Source organism: Pseudophryne corroboree, chromosome 3 (genome assembly GCF_028390025.1).
Source record: "Pseudophryne corroboree isolate aPseCor3 chromosome 3, aPseCor3.hap2, whole genome shotgun sequence".
In the NCBI taxonomy this organism is placed as follows: domain Eukaryota; kingdom Metazoa; phylum Chordata; class Amphibia; order Anura; family Myobatrachidae; genus Pseudophryne; species Pseudophryne corroboree.
In genome coordinates this window covers 409,327,025-409,344,520 of record NC_086446.1, presented here as the reverse complement: position 1 = coordinate 409,344,520, position 17,496 = coordinate 409,327,025, and the positions used below count along the sequence as shown (strand labels likewise).

The 17,496-nt window shown below is 44.9% G+C and overlaps 1 protein-coding gene across 4 annotated transcripts in view; it reads left to right on the top strand.

Annotated features, from left to right (window-relative positions):
* RALGAPB (Ral GTPase activating protein non-catalytic subunit beta) overlaps nt 1-17,496 on the top strand; it is a 275,647-nt gene that overhangs the window by 179,552 nt on the left and 78,599 nt on the right. For all 4 annotated transcript variants that reach the window (XM_063960194.1, XM_063960193.1, XM_063960196.1 and 1 more), the window contains 4 exons: nt 11,424-11,538; nt 11,629-11,773; nt 13,027-13,091; nt 16,820-16,946. In XM_063960194.1, the coding sequence (XP_063816264.1) occupies nt 11,424-11,538; nt 11,629-11,773; nt 13,027-13,091; nt 16,820-16,946 (452 nt within the window). The remainder of the gene's footprint in view (nt 1-11,423; nt 11,539-11,628; nt 11,774-13,026; nt 13,092-16,819; nt 16,947-17,496) is intronic.

Genomic DNA, 17,496 nt, shown 5'->3' with positions numbered 1-17,496 from the left:
CATGTCAACGGCCATATTCCTCCCACGGACAACAGGTGTCTCCCCGGGTGCCTGACTTAAACAAACCACCTCACCATCAGAATCCTCCTGGTCAATTTCCTCCCCAGCGCCAGCAACACCCATATCCTCCTCATCCTGGTGTACTTCAACACTGACATCTTCAATCTGACTATCAGGAACTGGACTGCGGGTGCTCCTTCCAGCACTTGCAGGGGGCATGCAAATAGTGGAAGGCGCATGCTCTTCACGTCCAGTGTTGGGAAGGTCAGGCATCGCAAACGACACAATTGGACTCTCCTTGTGGATTTGGGATTTCAAAGAACGCACAGTTCTTTGCGGTGCTTTTGCCAGCTTGAGTCTTTTCAGTTTTCTAGCGAGAGGCTGAGTGCTTCCATCCTCATGTGAAGCTGAACCACTAGCCATGAACATAGGCCAGGGCCTCAGCCGTTCCTTGCCACTCCGTGTGGTAAATGGCATATTGGCAAGTTTACGCTTCTCCTCCGACAATTTTATTTTAGGTTTTGGAGTCCTTTTTTTTCTGATATTTGGTGTTTTGGATTTGACATGCTCTGTACTATGACATTGGGCATCGGCCTTGGCAGACGACGTTGCTGGCATTTCATCGTCTCGGCCATGACTAGTGGCAGCAGCTTCAGCACGAGGTGGAAGTGGATCTTGATCTTTCCCTAATTTTGGAACCTCAACTTTTTTGTTCTCCATATTTTATAGGCAGAACTAAAAGGCACCTCAGGTAAACAATGGAGATGGATGGATTGGATAGTTTACTAGTATACAATTATGGACGGACTGCCACGGTTAGGTGGTATAAAAAAAACCACGGTTAGGTGGTATATATTATAATAATAATACAATTATGGATGGACGGACTGCCTGCCGACTGCCGACACAGAGGTAGCCACAGCCGTGAACTACCGCACTGTACACTGGTTGATAAAGAGATAGTAGTATACTCGTAACAACTAGTATGACACTATGACGACGGTATAAAGAATGGAAAAAAAACCACGGTTAGGTGGTATATATTATAATAATAATACAATTATGGATGGACGGACTGCCTGCCGACTGCCGACACAGAGGTAGCCACAGCCGTGAACTACCGCACTGTACACTGGTTGATAAAGAGATAGTAGTATACTCGTAACAACTAGTATGACACTATGACGACGGTATAAAGAATGGAAAAAAAACCACGGTTAGGTGGTATATATTATAATAATAATACAATTATGGATGGACGGACTGCCTGCCGACTGCCGACACAGAGGTAGCCACAGCCGTGAACTACCGCACTGTACACTGGTTGATAAAGAGATAGTAGTATACTCGTAACAACTAGTATGACACTATGACGACGGTATAAAGAATGGAAAAAAAACCACGGTTAGGTGGTATATATTATAATAATAATACAATTATGGATGGACGGACTGCCTGCCGACTGCCGACACAGAGGTAGCCACAGCCGTGAACTACCGCACTGTACACTGGTTGATAAAGAGATAGTAGTATACTCGTAACAACTAGTATGACACTATGACGACGGTATAAAGAATGAAAAAAAAACCACGGTTAGGTGGTATATATTATAATAATAATACAATTATGGATGGACGGACTGCCTGCCGACTGCCGACACAGAGGTAGCCACAGCCGTGAACTACCGCACTGTACACTGGTTGATAAAGAGATAGTAGTATACTCGTAACAACTAGTATGACACTATGACGGTATAAAGAATGAAAAAAAAACCACGGTTAGGTGGTATATATTATAATAATAATACAATTATGGATGGACGGACTGCCTGCCGACTGCCGACACAGAGGTAGCCACAGCCGTGAACTACCGCACTGTACACTGGTTGATAAAGAGATAGTAGTATACTCGTAACAACTAGTATGACACTATGACGACGGTATAAAGATTAAAGAATGGAAAAAAAACCACGGTTAGGTGGTATATATTATAATAATAATACAATTATGGATGGACGGACTGCCTGCCGACTGCCGACACAGAGGTAGCCACAGCCGTGAACTACCGCACTGTACACTGGTTGATAAAGAGATAGTAGTATACTCGTAACAACTAGTATGACACTATGACGGTATAAAGAAAGAAAAAAAAATACCACGGTTAGGTGGTATATATTGTAATACAATTATGGATGGACGGACTGCCTGCCGAGTTCCGACTGCCGACACAGAGGTAGCCACAGCCGTGAACTACCGCACTGTACTGTGTCTGCTGCTAATATAGACTGGTTGATAAAGAGATAGTATACAATACATACAACAATATACTACTATACTGGTGGTCAGGCACTGGTCACCACTAGTCACACTGGCAGTGGCACTCCTGCAGCAAAAGTGTGCACTGTTTAATTTTAAATTAATATAATATTATGTACTCCTGGGGGCTCCTGCTATAACAACCTGCAGTGCTCCCCAGTCTCCCCCACAATTATTATAAGCTTTGCCTTTTATACATTGATGTGCAGCACACTGGGCTGAGCTGAGTGCACACAGACTGAGTCACACTGTGTGACTGGCTGCTGCTGTGTATCGTTTTTTTTCAGGCAGAGAACGGATATAGCAGAGAACGGATATATATTAAAATAAATAAAAGTTAACTAACAACAACTGCACTGGTCACTGTGGTAAACTCTGTCTGACTCTGCACAATCTCTCTCTCTCTTCTAATCTAATTTCTAATGGAGAGGACGCCAGCCACGTCCTCTCCCTATCAATCTCAATGCACGTGTGAAAATGGCGGCGACGCGCGGCTCCTTATATAGAATCCGAGTCTCGCGAGAATCCGACAGCGTCATGATGACGTTCGGGCGCGCTCGGGTTAACCGAGCAAGGCGGGAGGATCCGAGTCTGCTCGGACCCGTGAAAAAAACATGAAGTTCGTGCGGGTTCGGATTCAGAGAAACCGAACCCGCTCATCTCTATGTTTTAGTGGAAACAATTTTATACATTTTAATTAGAGCGCTCCTCAAAAAAACACTTTCTTTCTAAACAAAAAACAAAACAAAAAAAAAAAAAAAAATATATATATATATATATATATATACTCGTCTTTGCTGCGATGCTTGCTGCATAGCGTGCCAGGCAACTATTCGCAGCTGGCGATCGCTCCATTAATTCCTAAAGGAATTAATGAAGCAATTGCCAATGGCAAATAGTCGCAGCCTGGTGTGCCATTCAGAGTGCTGTGATACATCATGCTGCATCGCACTAAGATGACCATGGCTACATCTGTATGTGTGTGTATGTATATGTGTGTGTGTGTGTGTGTGTGTGTATGTATATGTGTGTGTGTGTGTATATACATATACATATTATTATTATTATTATCCTTTATTTATATGGCGCCACAAGGGTTCCGCAGTGCCCAATTACAGAGTACATAAACAAATAATTAAACGGGAAAACAGCAACTTACAGTTGATGACAGTATAGGACAAGTACAGGGTAAATGAACATAGTTACATCAGCAGATGACACTGAAATAAGTATCAGGTGGCAGAAGACTGCTGGATTTGGTGCAGTTGAAATTATTAAATTAAGAAAGGATAAGCACATGAGGGAAGAGGGCCCTGCTCGTGAGAGCTTACATTCTAAAGGGGAGGGGTAGACAGACAGAGGTGACACAGAAGGGGTACATAGAGAGCGTAGAACAGAGGGTTAGGATGAGATTTGGCTGGGTTTGGTGAAGAAGTGGGTCTTGAGAGCCCGTTTGAAGTTTTGTAGAAAGGTGGAGAGTCTGAGGGGGAGAGGTAGGGAATTCCAGAGAAGTGGTGCAGGAAGTGGGAGGAAGTAATCTGTAGGCAGGAGAGTCGGCGTGCATTAGCAGAGCGAAGAGGACGGGTGAGAGTGTAAAGGGAGATAAGGTCAGAGATGTAGATGGGAGAGGAGTGGGTGAGGGCTTTGTAAGCAAGTGTGAGCAGCTTGAAATGGATTCTGAAAGGGAAGGGGAGCCAGTGAAGGTCTAGTAAGAGAGGAGAGGTAGACGTAGTGCGTTTGGTGAGGAAGTTGAGCCGAGCAGCAGCATTGAGGATAGATTGGAGTGGAGAGAGGTATTTGTCAGGAATGCCAGTCAGGAGGAGATTACAGTAGTCCAGTCTGGAGAAGACCAGTGAGTGGATAAGAGTCTTAGTAGCATCCTGGGTCAGAAAGGGTCTGATCCTGGAAATATTTTTTAGATGAAAACCGCAGGTTTGTGAGAGGTGCTGAATGTGTGGTTTGAAGGAGAGGGAGGAGTCAAGGATTACTCCAAGACAGCGCACTTGGGGGCTAGAGGAGATAGTAGTGCCATCAATAGATAATGAGATTGTAGGAGGTGAGGTTATGTGGGAGGGAAGAAAAATGATCAGTTCGGTCTTAGACATGTTAAGTTTAAGAAAGCGCTGGGACATCCAGGAAGAGGTAGCAGAGAGACAGTTGGAGATACGAGTGAGGAGAGCAGGGGAGACGTCTGGAGAGGAAAGATAGATTTGAGTGTCATCAGCATAGAGATGATATTGGAAACCAAAAGAACTAATGAGCTTACCTAGTGAGGACGTATAGAGAGAGAAGAGGACCAAGGACAGAACCTTGGGGTACCCCTACAGTTAGTGGAAGTGAGGGGGAGGTGGAGTCATGAGAGGAGACAGAGAATGAACGGTCAGAAAGGTAGGAGGACAGCCAAGAGAGGGCAGTGTCACGCAGACCAATGGAGTGAAGGATTTGCAGTAGAAGAGGATGGTCCACAGTGTCAAAAGCAGCAGAGAGATCAAGTAGAATAAGTAGAGAGTAGTGTCCCTTAGATTTAGCAGCATGGAGGTCATTGCATACTTTTGTAAGGGCAGTTTCAGTGGAGTGGAGAGGACGGAAGTCAGACTGGTATGGGTCAAGCAGTGAGTGTGAGGAAAGAAAGTAAGTAAGGCGGTTGTAGACAATACGCTCAAGGAGTTTGGAGGCAAAAGGGAGGAGATATATATATATATATATATATATAGATAGATATATATATATATGTGTCTGTACATATATATATGTGTGTGTATGTATAAATATATATATATATATGTGTGTGTGTGTATATATATATATATATATATATATATATATCATTTTTCTCTGACGTCCTAGTGGATGCTGGGTACTCCGTAAGGACCATGGGAATAGACGGGCTCCGCAGGAGACTGGGCACTCTTTAAAGAAAGATTAGGTACTACATCTGGTGTGCACTGGCTCCTCCCTCTATGCCCCTCCTCCAGACCTCAGTTAGAATCTGTGCCCGGCCTGAGCTGGATGCACTTAGTGGGCTCTCCTGAGTTCACTATAAAGAAAGTATTTGTTAGATTTTTTATTTTCAGTGAGATCTGCTGGCAACAGACTCACTGCTACGTGGGACTTAGGGGAGAGAAGCAAACCTACCTGCTTGCAGCTAGCTTGTGCTTCTAAGGCTACTGGACACCATTAGCTCCAGAGGGATCGAACACAGGGCCCGACCTCGATCGTCCGTTCCCGGAGCCGCGCCGCCGTCCCCCTTGCAGAGCCAGAAGACGGAAGATACCGGAGAAAATCGGCGGCTGAAGACTCCGGTCCTCAATAAGGTAGCGCACAGCACTGCAGCTGTGCGCCATTGCTCCCACAGCACACCACACGCTCCGGTCACTGGTGGGTGCAGGGCGCTGGGGGGGGCGCCCTGGGCTGCAATTAGGTTACCTTAATGGCAAACTGCACATAATACAGTTCTCAACTGTATATGTGCCTAATCCCCCGCCATAATTTTCATTAAAAAAGCGGGAGAAGCCCGCCGCTGAAGGGGCGGGGCTATCTTCCTCAGCACAGCCAGCGCCATTTTCTCTTCACAGCTCCGCTGGAAGGACGCTCCCCAGGCTCTCCCCTGCAGTATACACTACAGAAAGGGTAAAAAAGAGAGGGGTGGCAGATAAATTTAGGCGCAAATTGTGATATAAGCAGCTATTGGGGGAAAATTCACTTTGTATATAGTGTATATCCCTCTGTTATATAGCGCTCTGGTGTGTGCTGGCATACTCTCTCTCTGTCTCCCCAAAGGACTTTGTGGGGTCCTGTCCTCAGTCAGAGCATTCCCTGTGTGTGTGTGCGGTGTGTCGGTACGGCTGTGTCGACATGTTTGAGGACGCTTACGTGGAGGCGGAGCAGGTGCCGATAAGTGTGATGTCGCCCCCTGCGGGGCCGACACCTGAGTGGATGGATATGTGGAAGGTATTAACCGACAGTGTCAACTCCTTGCATAAAAGGTTCGATGACGCAGCTTTGGGACAGCCGGCATCTCAGCCCGCGCCTGCCCAGGCATCTCAGAGGCCATCAGGGGCTCAAAAACGCCCGCTACCACAGATGGCAGACACGGATGTCGACACGGAGTCTGACTCCAGTGTCGACGAGGATGAGACAAATGTACAATCTACTAGGGCCATCCGATGCATGATTACGGCAATGAAAAATGTGTTGCACATTTCTGACATTAACCCGGTTACCACAAAAAAGGGTATTATGTTTGGGGAGAAAAAGCAGCCAGTGACTTTTCCCCCATCTGATGAGTTAAATGAATTGTGTGAAGAAGCGTGGGGTTCCCCAGATAAGAAACTAGTGATTTCTAAGCGGTTACTAATGGCGTACCCTTTCACGCCAACGGATAGGTTACGCTGGGAGACATCCCCTAAGGTGGACAAGGCGCTCACACGCTTATCAAAAAAGGTGGCACTGCCTTCTCAGGATACGTCCGCCTTAAAGGAGCCTGCAGATAGAAAGCAGGAGGCTATCCTGAAGTCTGTGTATACACACTCAGGTACTATACTGAGACCTGCTATTGCTTCAGCATGGATGTGTAGTGCTGCAGTAGCGTGGTCTGATTCCCTGTCTGATAACATTGATTTCCTTGACAGGGACACTATATCGCTAACCGTAGAGCATATTAAAGACGTAGTCTTATATATGAGGGATGCACAGAGGGACATTTGCCGGCTGGCATCTAGAATTAATGCAATGTCCATTTCTGCCAGGATAGTATTATGGACTCGGCAGTGGACAGATGATGCTGATTCTAAAAGGCACATGGAAATTTTGCCTTATAAGGGTGAGGAATTGTTTGGGGACGGTCTCTCGGACCTCGTATCCACAGCAACAGCTGGGAAGTCGACTTTTTTACTTCAGGTTCCCTCACAGCCTAAGAAAGCACCGTATTATCAAGTACAGTCCTTTCGGCCTCAGAAAGGCAAGCGGGTTAGAGGCGCGTCCTTTCTGCCCAGAGGCAGGGGTAGAGGGAAAAAGCTGCACCAGACAGCCAGTTCCCAGAAACAAAAATCCTCCCCTGCTTCCACTAAGTCCACCGCATGACGCTGGGGCTCCACAGGTGGAGCCAGGTGCGGTGGGGGCCCGTCTCCGGAACTTCAGCGACCAGTGGGTTCGCTCACAGGTGGATCTCTGGTTTCTACAAGTGGTGTCTCAGGGATACAAGCTGGAGTTCGAGACGTCTCCCCCTCGCCGTTACCTCAAATCAGCCTTGCCAGCTACTCCCCAGGACAGGGAGGTAGTACTGGCGGCAATTCACAAGCTGTACCTCCGGCAGGTGATAATCAAAGTTCCCCTCCTTCAACAGGGACGGGGTTACTATTCCACAATGTTTGTGGTACCGAAACCAGATGGTTCGGTGAGACCCATTCTAAATTTGAAATCCTTGAACACTTATATAAGGAAGTTCAAGTTCAAAATGGAATCGCTCAGGGCGGTTATTGCAAGCCTGGAAGAGAGGGATTATATGGTATCACTGGACATCAAGGATGCTTACCTACATGTCCCCATTTACCCACCTCACCAGGTGTACCTCCGTTTTGTGGTACAGGACTGCCATTACCAATTCCAGACGTTGCCGTTTGGTCTGTCCACGGCACCGAGGGTATTTACCAAAGTAATGGCCGAAATGATGATACTCCTTCGAAAGAAGGGAGTTATAATTATCCCGTACTTGGACGATCTCCTTATAAAGGCGAGGTCCATGGAGCAGTTGTTGGTCGGAGTAGCACTATCTCAGGAAGTGCTACAACAGCACGGCTGGATTCTGAATATCCCAAAGTCGCAGCTGGTTCCTACGACGCGTCTGCTGTTCTTGGGTATGATTCTGGACACAGAACAGAAGAAGGTGTTTCTCCCGGAGGAGAAGGCCAAGGAGTTGTCATCTCTGGTCAGAGACCTCCTGAAACCAAAACAGGTGTCGGTGCATCACTGCACGCGAGTCCTGGGAAAGATGGTAGCTTCTTACGAAGCGATTCCCTTCGGCAGGTTCCATGCAAGGATCTTTCAGTGGGATCTGTTAGACAAGTGGTCCGGATCGCATCTTCAGATGCATCGGCTGATCACCCTGTCCCCGAGGGCCAGGGTGTCTCTGCTGTGGTGGCTGCAGAGTGCTCATCTTCTCGAGGGCCGCAGATTCGGCATACAGGACTGGGTCCTGGTGACCACGGATGCAAGCCTCCGAGGTTGGGGGGCAGTCACTCAGGGAAGAAACTTCCAAGGACAATGGTCGAGTCAGGAGGCTTCCCTACACATAAATATTCTGGAACTAAGGGCCATTTACAATGCCCTAAGTCAAGCAAAACCCCTGCTTCAAAACCAGCCGGTGCTGATTCAATCAGACAACATCACGGCGGTCGCCAATGTAAACCGACAGGGCGGCACAAGAAGCAGGATGGCGATGGCAGAAGCCACAAGGATTCTCCGATGGGCGGAAAATCACGTGATAGCACTGTCAGCAGTGTTCATTCCGGGAGTGGACAACTGGGAAGCAGACTTCCTCAGCAGGCACGACCTCCACCCGGGAGAGTGGGGACTTCATCCAGAAGTCTTCCAGCTGATTGTAAATCGTTGGGAAAGGCCACAGGTGGACATGATGGCGTCCCGCCTCAACAAAAAGCTAAAAAGATATTGCGCCAGGTCAAGGGACCCTCAGGCGATAGCTGTGGACGCTCTAGTGACACCGTGGGTGTACCAGTCGGTGTATGTGTTCCCTCCTCTTCCTCTCATACCAAAGGTACTGAGGATAATAAGAAAGAGAGGAGTAAGAACTATACTCATCGTTCCGGATTGGCCAAGAAGGACTTGGAACCCGGAACTTCAAGAAATGATCTCAGAGGACCCTTGGCCTCTGCCGCTCCGACAGGACCTGCTACAGCAGGGGTCCTGTCTGTTCCAAGACTTACCGTGGCTGCGTTTGACGTCATGGCGGTTGAACGCCGGATCCTGATGGAAAAGGGCATTCCGGTTGAAGTCATTCCTACGCTGATAAAAGCTAGGAAGGATGTGACAGCAAAACATTATCACCGCATATGGCGAAAATATGTTGCTTGGTGTGAGGCTATGAAGGCCCCAACAGAAGAATTTCAGCTGGGTCGATTTCTGCACTTCCTACAGTCAGGAGTGACTATGGGTCTAAAATTGGGATCCATTAAAGTACAGATTTCGGCCCTGTCTATTTTCTTTCAAAAAGAACTGGCTTCACTGCCTGAAGTTCAGACATTTGTTAAGGGAGTGCTGCATATTCAGCCCCCTTTTGTGCCTCCAGTGGCACCTTGGGATCTCAACGTTGTGTTGGATTTCCTAAAATCACATTGGTTTGAGCCACTTCAGACCGTGGAGTTGAAATATCTCACGTGGAAAGTGGTCATGCTGTTGGCCTTGGCTTCGGCTAGGCGTGTGTCAGAATTGGCGGCTTTGTCATGTAAAAGCCCCTATCTGATCTTCCATCTGGACAGGGCAGAATTGAGGACTCGTCCCCAATTTCTCCCTAAGGTGGTATCAGCGTTTCATTTGAACCAACCTATTGTGGTGCCTGCGGCTACTCGGGACTTGGAGGCTTCCAAGTTGCTGGATGTAGTCCGGGCCCTGAAAATCTATGTTTCCAGGATGGCTAGAGTCAGAAAAACTGACTCGCTGTTTATCCTGCATGCACCCAACAAGCTGGGTGCTCCTGCTTCTAAGCAGACTATTGCTCGCTGGATCTGTAGCACGATTCAACTTGCACATTCTGCGGCTGGACTGCCGCATCCTAAATCAGTCAAAGCCCATTCCACGAAGAAGGTGGGCTCTTCTTGGGCGGCTGCCCGAGGGGTCTCGGCTTTACAACTTTGCCGAGCTGCTACCTGGTCGGGATCAAACACGTTTGCAAAATTCTACAAGTTTGATACCCTGGCTGAGGAGGACCTTGAGTTTGCTCATTCGGTGCTGCAGAGTCATCCGCACTCTCCCGCCCGTTTGGGAGCTTTGGTATAATCCCCATGGTCCTTACGGAGTACCCAGCATCCACTAGGACGTCAGAGAAAATAAGATTTTACTCACCGGTAAATCTATTTCTCGTAGTCCGTAGTGGATGCTGGGAGCCCGTCCCAAGTGCGGACTTCTGCAATACTTGTATATAGTTATTGCTTAACTATAGGGTTTTTTGTTCTGAGCCATCTGTTTAATGAGGCTCAGTTGTTGTTCATACTGTTAACTGGGTATAGTTATCACGAGTTGTACGGTGTGATTGGTGTGGCTGGTATGAGTCTTACCCTGGATTCCAAATCCTTTCCTAGTAATGTCAGCTCTTCCGGGCACAGTTTCCCTAACTGAGGTCTGGAGGAGGGGCATAGAGGGAGGAGCCAGTGCACACCAGATGTAGTACCTAATCTTTCTTTAAAGAGTGCCCAGTCTCCTGCGGAGCCCGTCTATTCCCATGGTCCTTACGGAGTACCCAGCATCCACTACGGACTACGAGAAATAGATTTACCGGTGAGTAAAATCTTATTTTTTTTATATATTTTTTTACAGTATGTGCTATGGTGCAGAATATATTTTGCTTCTCTACTCACCTGTTATACTACCTTTATGAAATCACAGTCGTGTGTGTATGTATGTGTGTGTGTATATGTATGTGTGTAGGTGTATATATATATATATATATCCATATCATATTAAATTGTACTGATACTGGGTTTTTTACACTAGAAACAAATATTGTCTAAAATTTTGCACAGCCCGTAATTGAAATGTTATCCAACCACATTCTGCTGCACTCCTTCACATGTGGGCTGCTACTATGTATGTACACTCATATGTAATTGTCAGCAGAAACTAACTGGAGCCTTAAACCCAGGCATACACATGCTCAAACAGGGGGAGGAGTGGTAGCAGTAAAGACACACATACAGTAACATTGTATTCATCTTAGTTTAACACATAATTCTTATGGTGCATACACACGGTGAAAAAAACAAAAAACATTTTTACTCTGACATTTGTGAAGTTGCACTACTATTTTGTTCTTGGGTGTAAAGTTTTAGTTTACAGTATACTATAATATATACTTGATACATTTCTTATGTTTTCTAGGGAGCTGTCAAAGTTTAAAAGTTATGTAAACCCCACAGAACTTAGGAGATCCAGTATCAACATCCTACTTTCACTGCTGCCTTTGCCTCACCATTTTGGAACTGTGAAATCAGAGGTAATTTACTTTGTTGATCTCTGATTTTATGTTCCTTTCTAGTGCCTGATCTTCCTCTTAAGTGACAAGAATTTAATCTTCTATCTGCAGGTATTGTTGGAAGGAAAATTTAGTAATGATGAATCCGGCAGCGATAAACCAGTTACCTTCCTATCACTGAAGCTAAGGCTTGTCAATATCCTTATAGGAGCATTACAGACTGAGACTGATCCCAATAACACGCAAATGATCCTAGGTGGGAATTGCTTCAACAGTGTACGGTCTGGGTTTCAAAGTTATTTTATAAGGAATCCGTTCATGGACTTCTTTGTCCTGGAGAACGTATGCCTTGGTTATGAGCATAAAAATCTATGAATACAGTTAGAGACTAAGCTCAAACTGTAAACCTCGGCGCTATGTTGATGTATATATTATGCAAAAATAATCACAAAACATGGGTATTGCACTATAGAGCTGCTGAGCAAAAGCAGTTGGTTAAACTGAAATATATTGGATTGAAAACAAACAAAAGGATGCTCTGCGCTCTGATATCTTGTATTTAATTAATCAATTAATTAATTGATTAGGTGCAGTCTAGACTGCACCTAATCAATTAATTAATTGATTAATTAAATACAAGATATCAGAGCGCAGAGCATCCTTTTGTTTGGTTATGAGCATGGTATATCTTTATCACTCTGGGGCTGTATAAAGCCGGAGCTTGTGTGGTTAGTCTGTGTGTTTCTTTGTACAGACACAACAAATGGATTCATACAGAAGTAGAGGGCAGACAAAGGCACCAGGGGTGTCAAATCCCTATCTTTATCAGGAGATTCATTAGCGCCAACACCATATTTCTTTCTGTAGTAACTTGGAGGAAAGCTGAATTGTGAGGGAGGAATCTCTCCATCTTTATGATATAGTTGTGTCCACTGACATCTAACCTCTCTGCACGTTAAACAGCCCTTTTTAGAAGCCCCAAGCTTTGTTTTGTGCTACTTTTTCCATTAAAATGCGTTTGTTGCAAATCTATGCAAATATGAGACACACGCTGCTTTTGCTGATTAAAATTATATTTGGCTTGCCTATATTCTGTGTGCAACCGTGGTTGTGTCTGCTTACGAAATGCTGTAACATAACATTTCATGTGCAGATACAGCCGCAGTTGCACACAGAATATAGGCATGCCACATATTTTAATCAGCAGAGTCTGCCGTGTGATATTGACATAGTGATGCAAGTAAGATGCATTTTCAGCAAAAAACATATGCCAGACGCTAACGAAGTTGCACAGGACCTGTCAGCTTACTGAAGCCAGTCATCTCCCGTTGTGTGGCATTTTGAAGCAAGATGTATGAGGACACAACTGTATTAAAATTGGGGTTAAGCAGTCTTTTAAAAAAAAAACAACAACAAAAAAAACTGTGGTGTGTTGGGTTTAGAATATGCTGCTTTGTTAGCAGTTTTTGCTTAAGAAAAACACAAATTCAGTTTTTATTTGTATTTCAGGTGCAATGTTGAACATTGTTCAAGATTCTGCTTTCTTAGAAGCAACTGGAAATCAGGTAGAAATGGTAAGAACTTTCCTTGTGTTGTGACATTTGCTGCATTTTTGCTCCCTTTCAATCTGCTTTCCGATCTTGCGGAAGCTGTTTTGCAGACTTAAGTTTAGGATTTCTGAATCTTTAAAATATCCTTCTGTTATCATAAGTAGTTGTCACTAATTTATCATACCTGAATGTCAAACTAACTGTTGTGTAACAAGAAATTAATTAACATTATGACACAATCTAAAAATCTTTATAGATGTGATGTGCCTAATAGATCATTTATCTTTTCTTTTATTTATTATTGACCACATAATCCACATTGGTGGTTTGAGCAGATGTGACGGTCAGTCATTTGCAATTCTTTGGCTGCTTATTGGTGTGTATTTTTTATTTTTTTCTCTAGCATCCATAAAGGATATTGAGGACACATTAGTATGATGCGTATAGACGGGGTCCAAAGGAGCCAGTGCACTTTAAATTTCTTCCACTGGATGTGCTGGCTCCTCCCCTCTATGCCCCCTCCCACAGGTAGTTTAGAAAAAAGTGCCCTCAGGAGAGGATGCACACTCTGGAGCTCCAGAGAGATTTTTTCAATTTATTTTAAAACTTTATTATTTTCGGTAGGCTGTTTGGGCAACAGCATACCTGAGTTAGGGGGGGGCAGTCACCGGCCTCGTGAGGTGCAGAGCCGCTTTCCTGCTGCAGGACCACCGTACTGAGGGGCTGTTTGTTCAGCGGGGCGCAAGGCCTTAACTGTCGCAGTCGCAGCATGTTCCCATCTCCAGATGCACCGGATGATTCGGCTGTCACCCCAGGACAGGATTTCTCTCCTGTGGTGGCTATAGTCTTCCAATCTACTGGAAGCTCGACACTTCAGGATTCAGGATCTAAGAGGTTGAGGTGCTGTCACCCAGGGGGCACAGTTCCAGGGCAGGTGGTCTGCCCAAGAGGCCCTACTTCCGATCAACATCCTGGAACTTCAGGCTATCTACAATGCTCTGATTCAGGCCTCCCCTCTACTCCAGAATCTGGCAATCCAGGTTCAGTCGGACAACGCCACGTCCTGCATGCGAGAAGTGTCAAGGATACTCCTCTGGGCAGAAAGAAATGCAAGAGCTCTGTCCGCAATCTTCATTCCGGGAGTGGATAACTGGGAAGCGGACTTCCTGAGTCGCCACGATCTCCACCCGGGGGAGTGGGGACTCCACCCTCAGGTGTTTCAACAGATCATCGACCGGTGGGGATGCCCACAGATCGACATGATAGCGTCTCGCCTCAACAAGAAGCTTCGCTGCTATTACGCTCGAACCAGAGACCCTCAGGTGAGCGCGGTGGATGCGCTGACAACGCCTTGGCCTTACCAGTTGGTCTACCTATTTCCTCCGATTCCGTTGATCCCAAAGGTACTCAAGAGGATCAGGCATCAAGGAGTGCAAGCAATCTTGATTGCCCTGGATTGGCCCTGAAGAGCGTGGTACTCGGCTCTCCTGGACATGTCCGTAGAAGACCCTTGGCCTCTGCCACTAAGAAGGGATCTTCTTCTGCAAAGACCGTTCGCCTACCCGGACTTACGGCGTCTTCGTTTGACGACATGGAGGTTGAGCGGAACATCCTAGCTCACAAAGGGCTTTCCAAAAAGGTAATTGCCACTATGGTGCAAGCCAGAAAACCTGTGACGTCAAAACACTATCATCATATCTGGCGGAGATATGTCTCCTGGTGCGAGGAACGCACATATCCATCTGCAGAATGCCACTTGGGAAGATTCCTGAATTTCCTGCAAACTGGAGTGGATAAAGGCTTACATCTGGGATCCATTAAGGTCCAGATTTCAGCTCTTTCCGTCTTGTTCCAGAAGAAGTTGGCTCTATTGCCAGAAGTTCAGACCTACTTGCAAGGGGTGCTTCACCCTGTTACCTGTTCAGCTGTTGCTGTTATGTTGCCAGCCGTCGCTGGCCCAGTTATGTTATGGTGTGCTGGTGTGTAATTCACACCACACTTATTGTTATGTTCCTTCTCTCAAGTATGTCATTTCTCCTTTGGGCACTGTTTTACCTAGACCTGCCTGTAGGAGGGGGCACAGAGGGGAGGAGCCAGCACACCCAGTGGAAGAAATTTAAAATACACTGGCTCCATTGGACCCCGTCGTATTAATGTGTCCCCAATATCCCTTATGGACTATGAGAAAAGGATTTACCGGTAGGTATTAAAATCCTATATATATATTTTTTTTTATTGCTACAAGTGACCATTAACTGCAATCAGATCCTGTGTGTTTCTGATTAATTTACTTACTCTTGATTAGAATTTGTTTTAATAACAAGTGATGCAGAGGTTCTCAAACGCGATCCTCAAGACACCCCAACGGTCCAGGTGTTAAATTTATCCATGGCTCAGCACAGAGGGTTAAATTCAATTTACTAAGGTACTATTTAAGTCACCTGTGGCCAAGCATGGATATACTTAAAACCTGGACCTTTGGGGTGCCTTAGGACCGTGTTTGGGAACATCTGAAGTGATGTATAACTGCATACTGTAGGTTTCATCTGGTTTGCATAGTACAATTCACTGATCATGTTAACAGCAAATTTAAAAGGTCTTGAAAATTACCTATCTTTAGAAGACAGTTTGGGAGCACTTCAATTACGAGTGACTTTGTGAGAGTTTGGTTCATGAAACTCGCATACATCGCACAAATGCGCGTACCCCAGAAATGCAAGCTTGAACTAGAAATATCAATTTGCAATACGAGTTTGGAATTGAATTGCAAATGAAATGGACAGTGTGAGTTTGCCGTGAGAACAATTCGCACCTAATTGAATTTACCTATTTACTCATGCTGCATGTGTTCTCATACCATAAAATTAACTTTGACCTGTTGATAAAACCAATGAGTTATTTGAAAGCAGGTATCACTGAGTTGAGGTCTGTGTTTATCATAAGTAAAGGAATGATCTGATGGGAAAGGAGTAAACAAATCTCCAGTACTTTACAGTACTCTTTTAGTACTGTTCAGAATATTAAAGTAGTAGTGAAATTTGGTTGTCTAAATAGTGGACCCATTCTCAAATACACAGTAAACATTGTGAAGGGCCGACACTGCATTGGTAAATAAACGATCATTGTGTGTATACCCTCATTCAGGGGGGTATTCAATTAGTGCTGTTTTTTCGACCAGTTGAAAAAACTGCACTTTTTGCCCGTTTTTAGGTCAAATTTACATTCGACCTATTCAATGCCCGTGCCATTTTTATCGACTAGTCGAAAAGACCGGCACCAGCTGATACACTTGTTTTGGCGAATTCGCCCGCTTTTGGTGCAATTTTCGCCTATGCCGATTCAAAAAAAAAAGAGTGAAACAGCATGGGTGAAAATGAATTAGAAAATGGGCGAAAAAATCTGCAATTGAATAACCTGTGTCGAATTAGTGCCGTTTTTTTTCGACCATTAGAAACAACGGCACTTAATTGATTACCACCCATAGATGGAACAAGAAGATATGTCTGTACTACTGTCTATACTGCAAATGGAGAGCATCCTTAATCAAGGCCATCAATAAAACATTTTCTTATTAATGTTTTCAATTGTATGCAAACAAAACCCTATATAAATTCAGTCAACATACTTAAAATAACACCTAATTTTTCTGTAAGTGTCGTTTATGTGTAACTCCAAGAAATTTTGTTTTTTTGTTTGTTTGTTTGTTTTTACAATTCCTACGTGTGCCTGTAACTTGTGTTTTCGGTTTGTAGATCGAAAATAATCAAATGAAAAGTCATAGCCGAACAAACAGCAGCATAAGCACAGCCAGCGGAGGTAGTACTGAGCCCACAACGCCAGACAGTGAAAGGCCAGCTCAAGCACTCCTGCGGGACTACGGTAAGGCAGATCCCATTATCCCAAGCATTAGTGTTGTTGCACACCTCTTATTAAGAAGACGTACAAAGTAGCACACATAACATTTTAAGGCAGATCAGTGAACTAAACAATAGTGAAGAGGTAAGCACAGCATTGACCTCTTTGACTTTTTAGATCAGATTTGATATGCCAGAGTGCATAATAGGGCCAGTGACACTACTGAAAACTCATGGGTGACCTGATAGTGGTAGGGAGCAGTCTTACATTGAGGTCCAAAAGAATGGTTATTGCCATTTGAACCTCCCCAAGGAAGAAAGGCTACACTTGTTATATTACAACTGCTTTTTACATGGATTTATAAAAAAAAAAAAGTCCAGCAGATAATTGTAGCTTTAAAGGTTTGTCCTTCCTTCCACATTTACAAATCTGTTCCTCACTTCATACTAGAGTATCATAGCAATCGAGTGCAATGCATATGTCTGGCTTTGAAGCTTTGATTAGACTTGCTGTGTTTTGCATGGTACTGTGCATCCTTTTGACAATAACCAGGCATGTGTGTTTTGCCATGAGC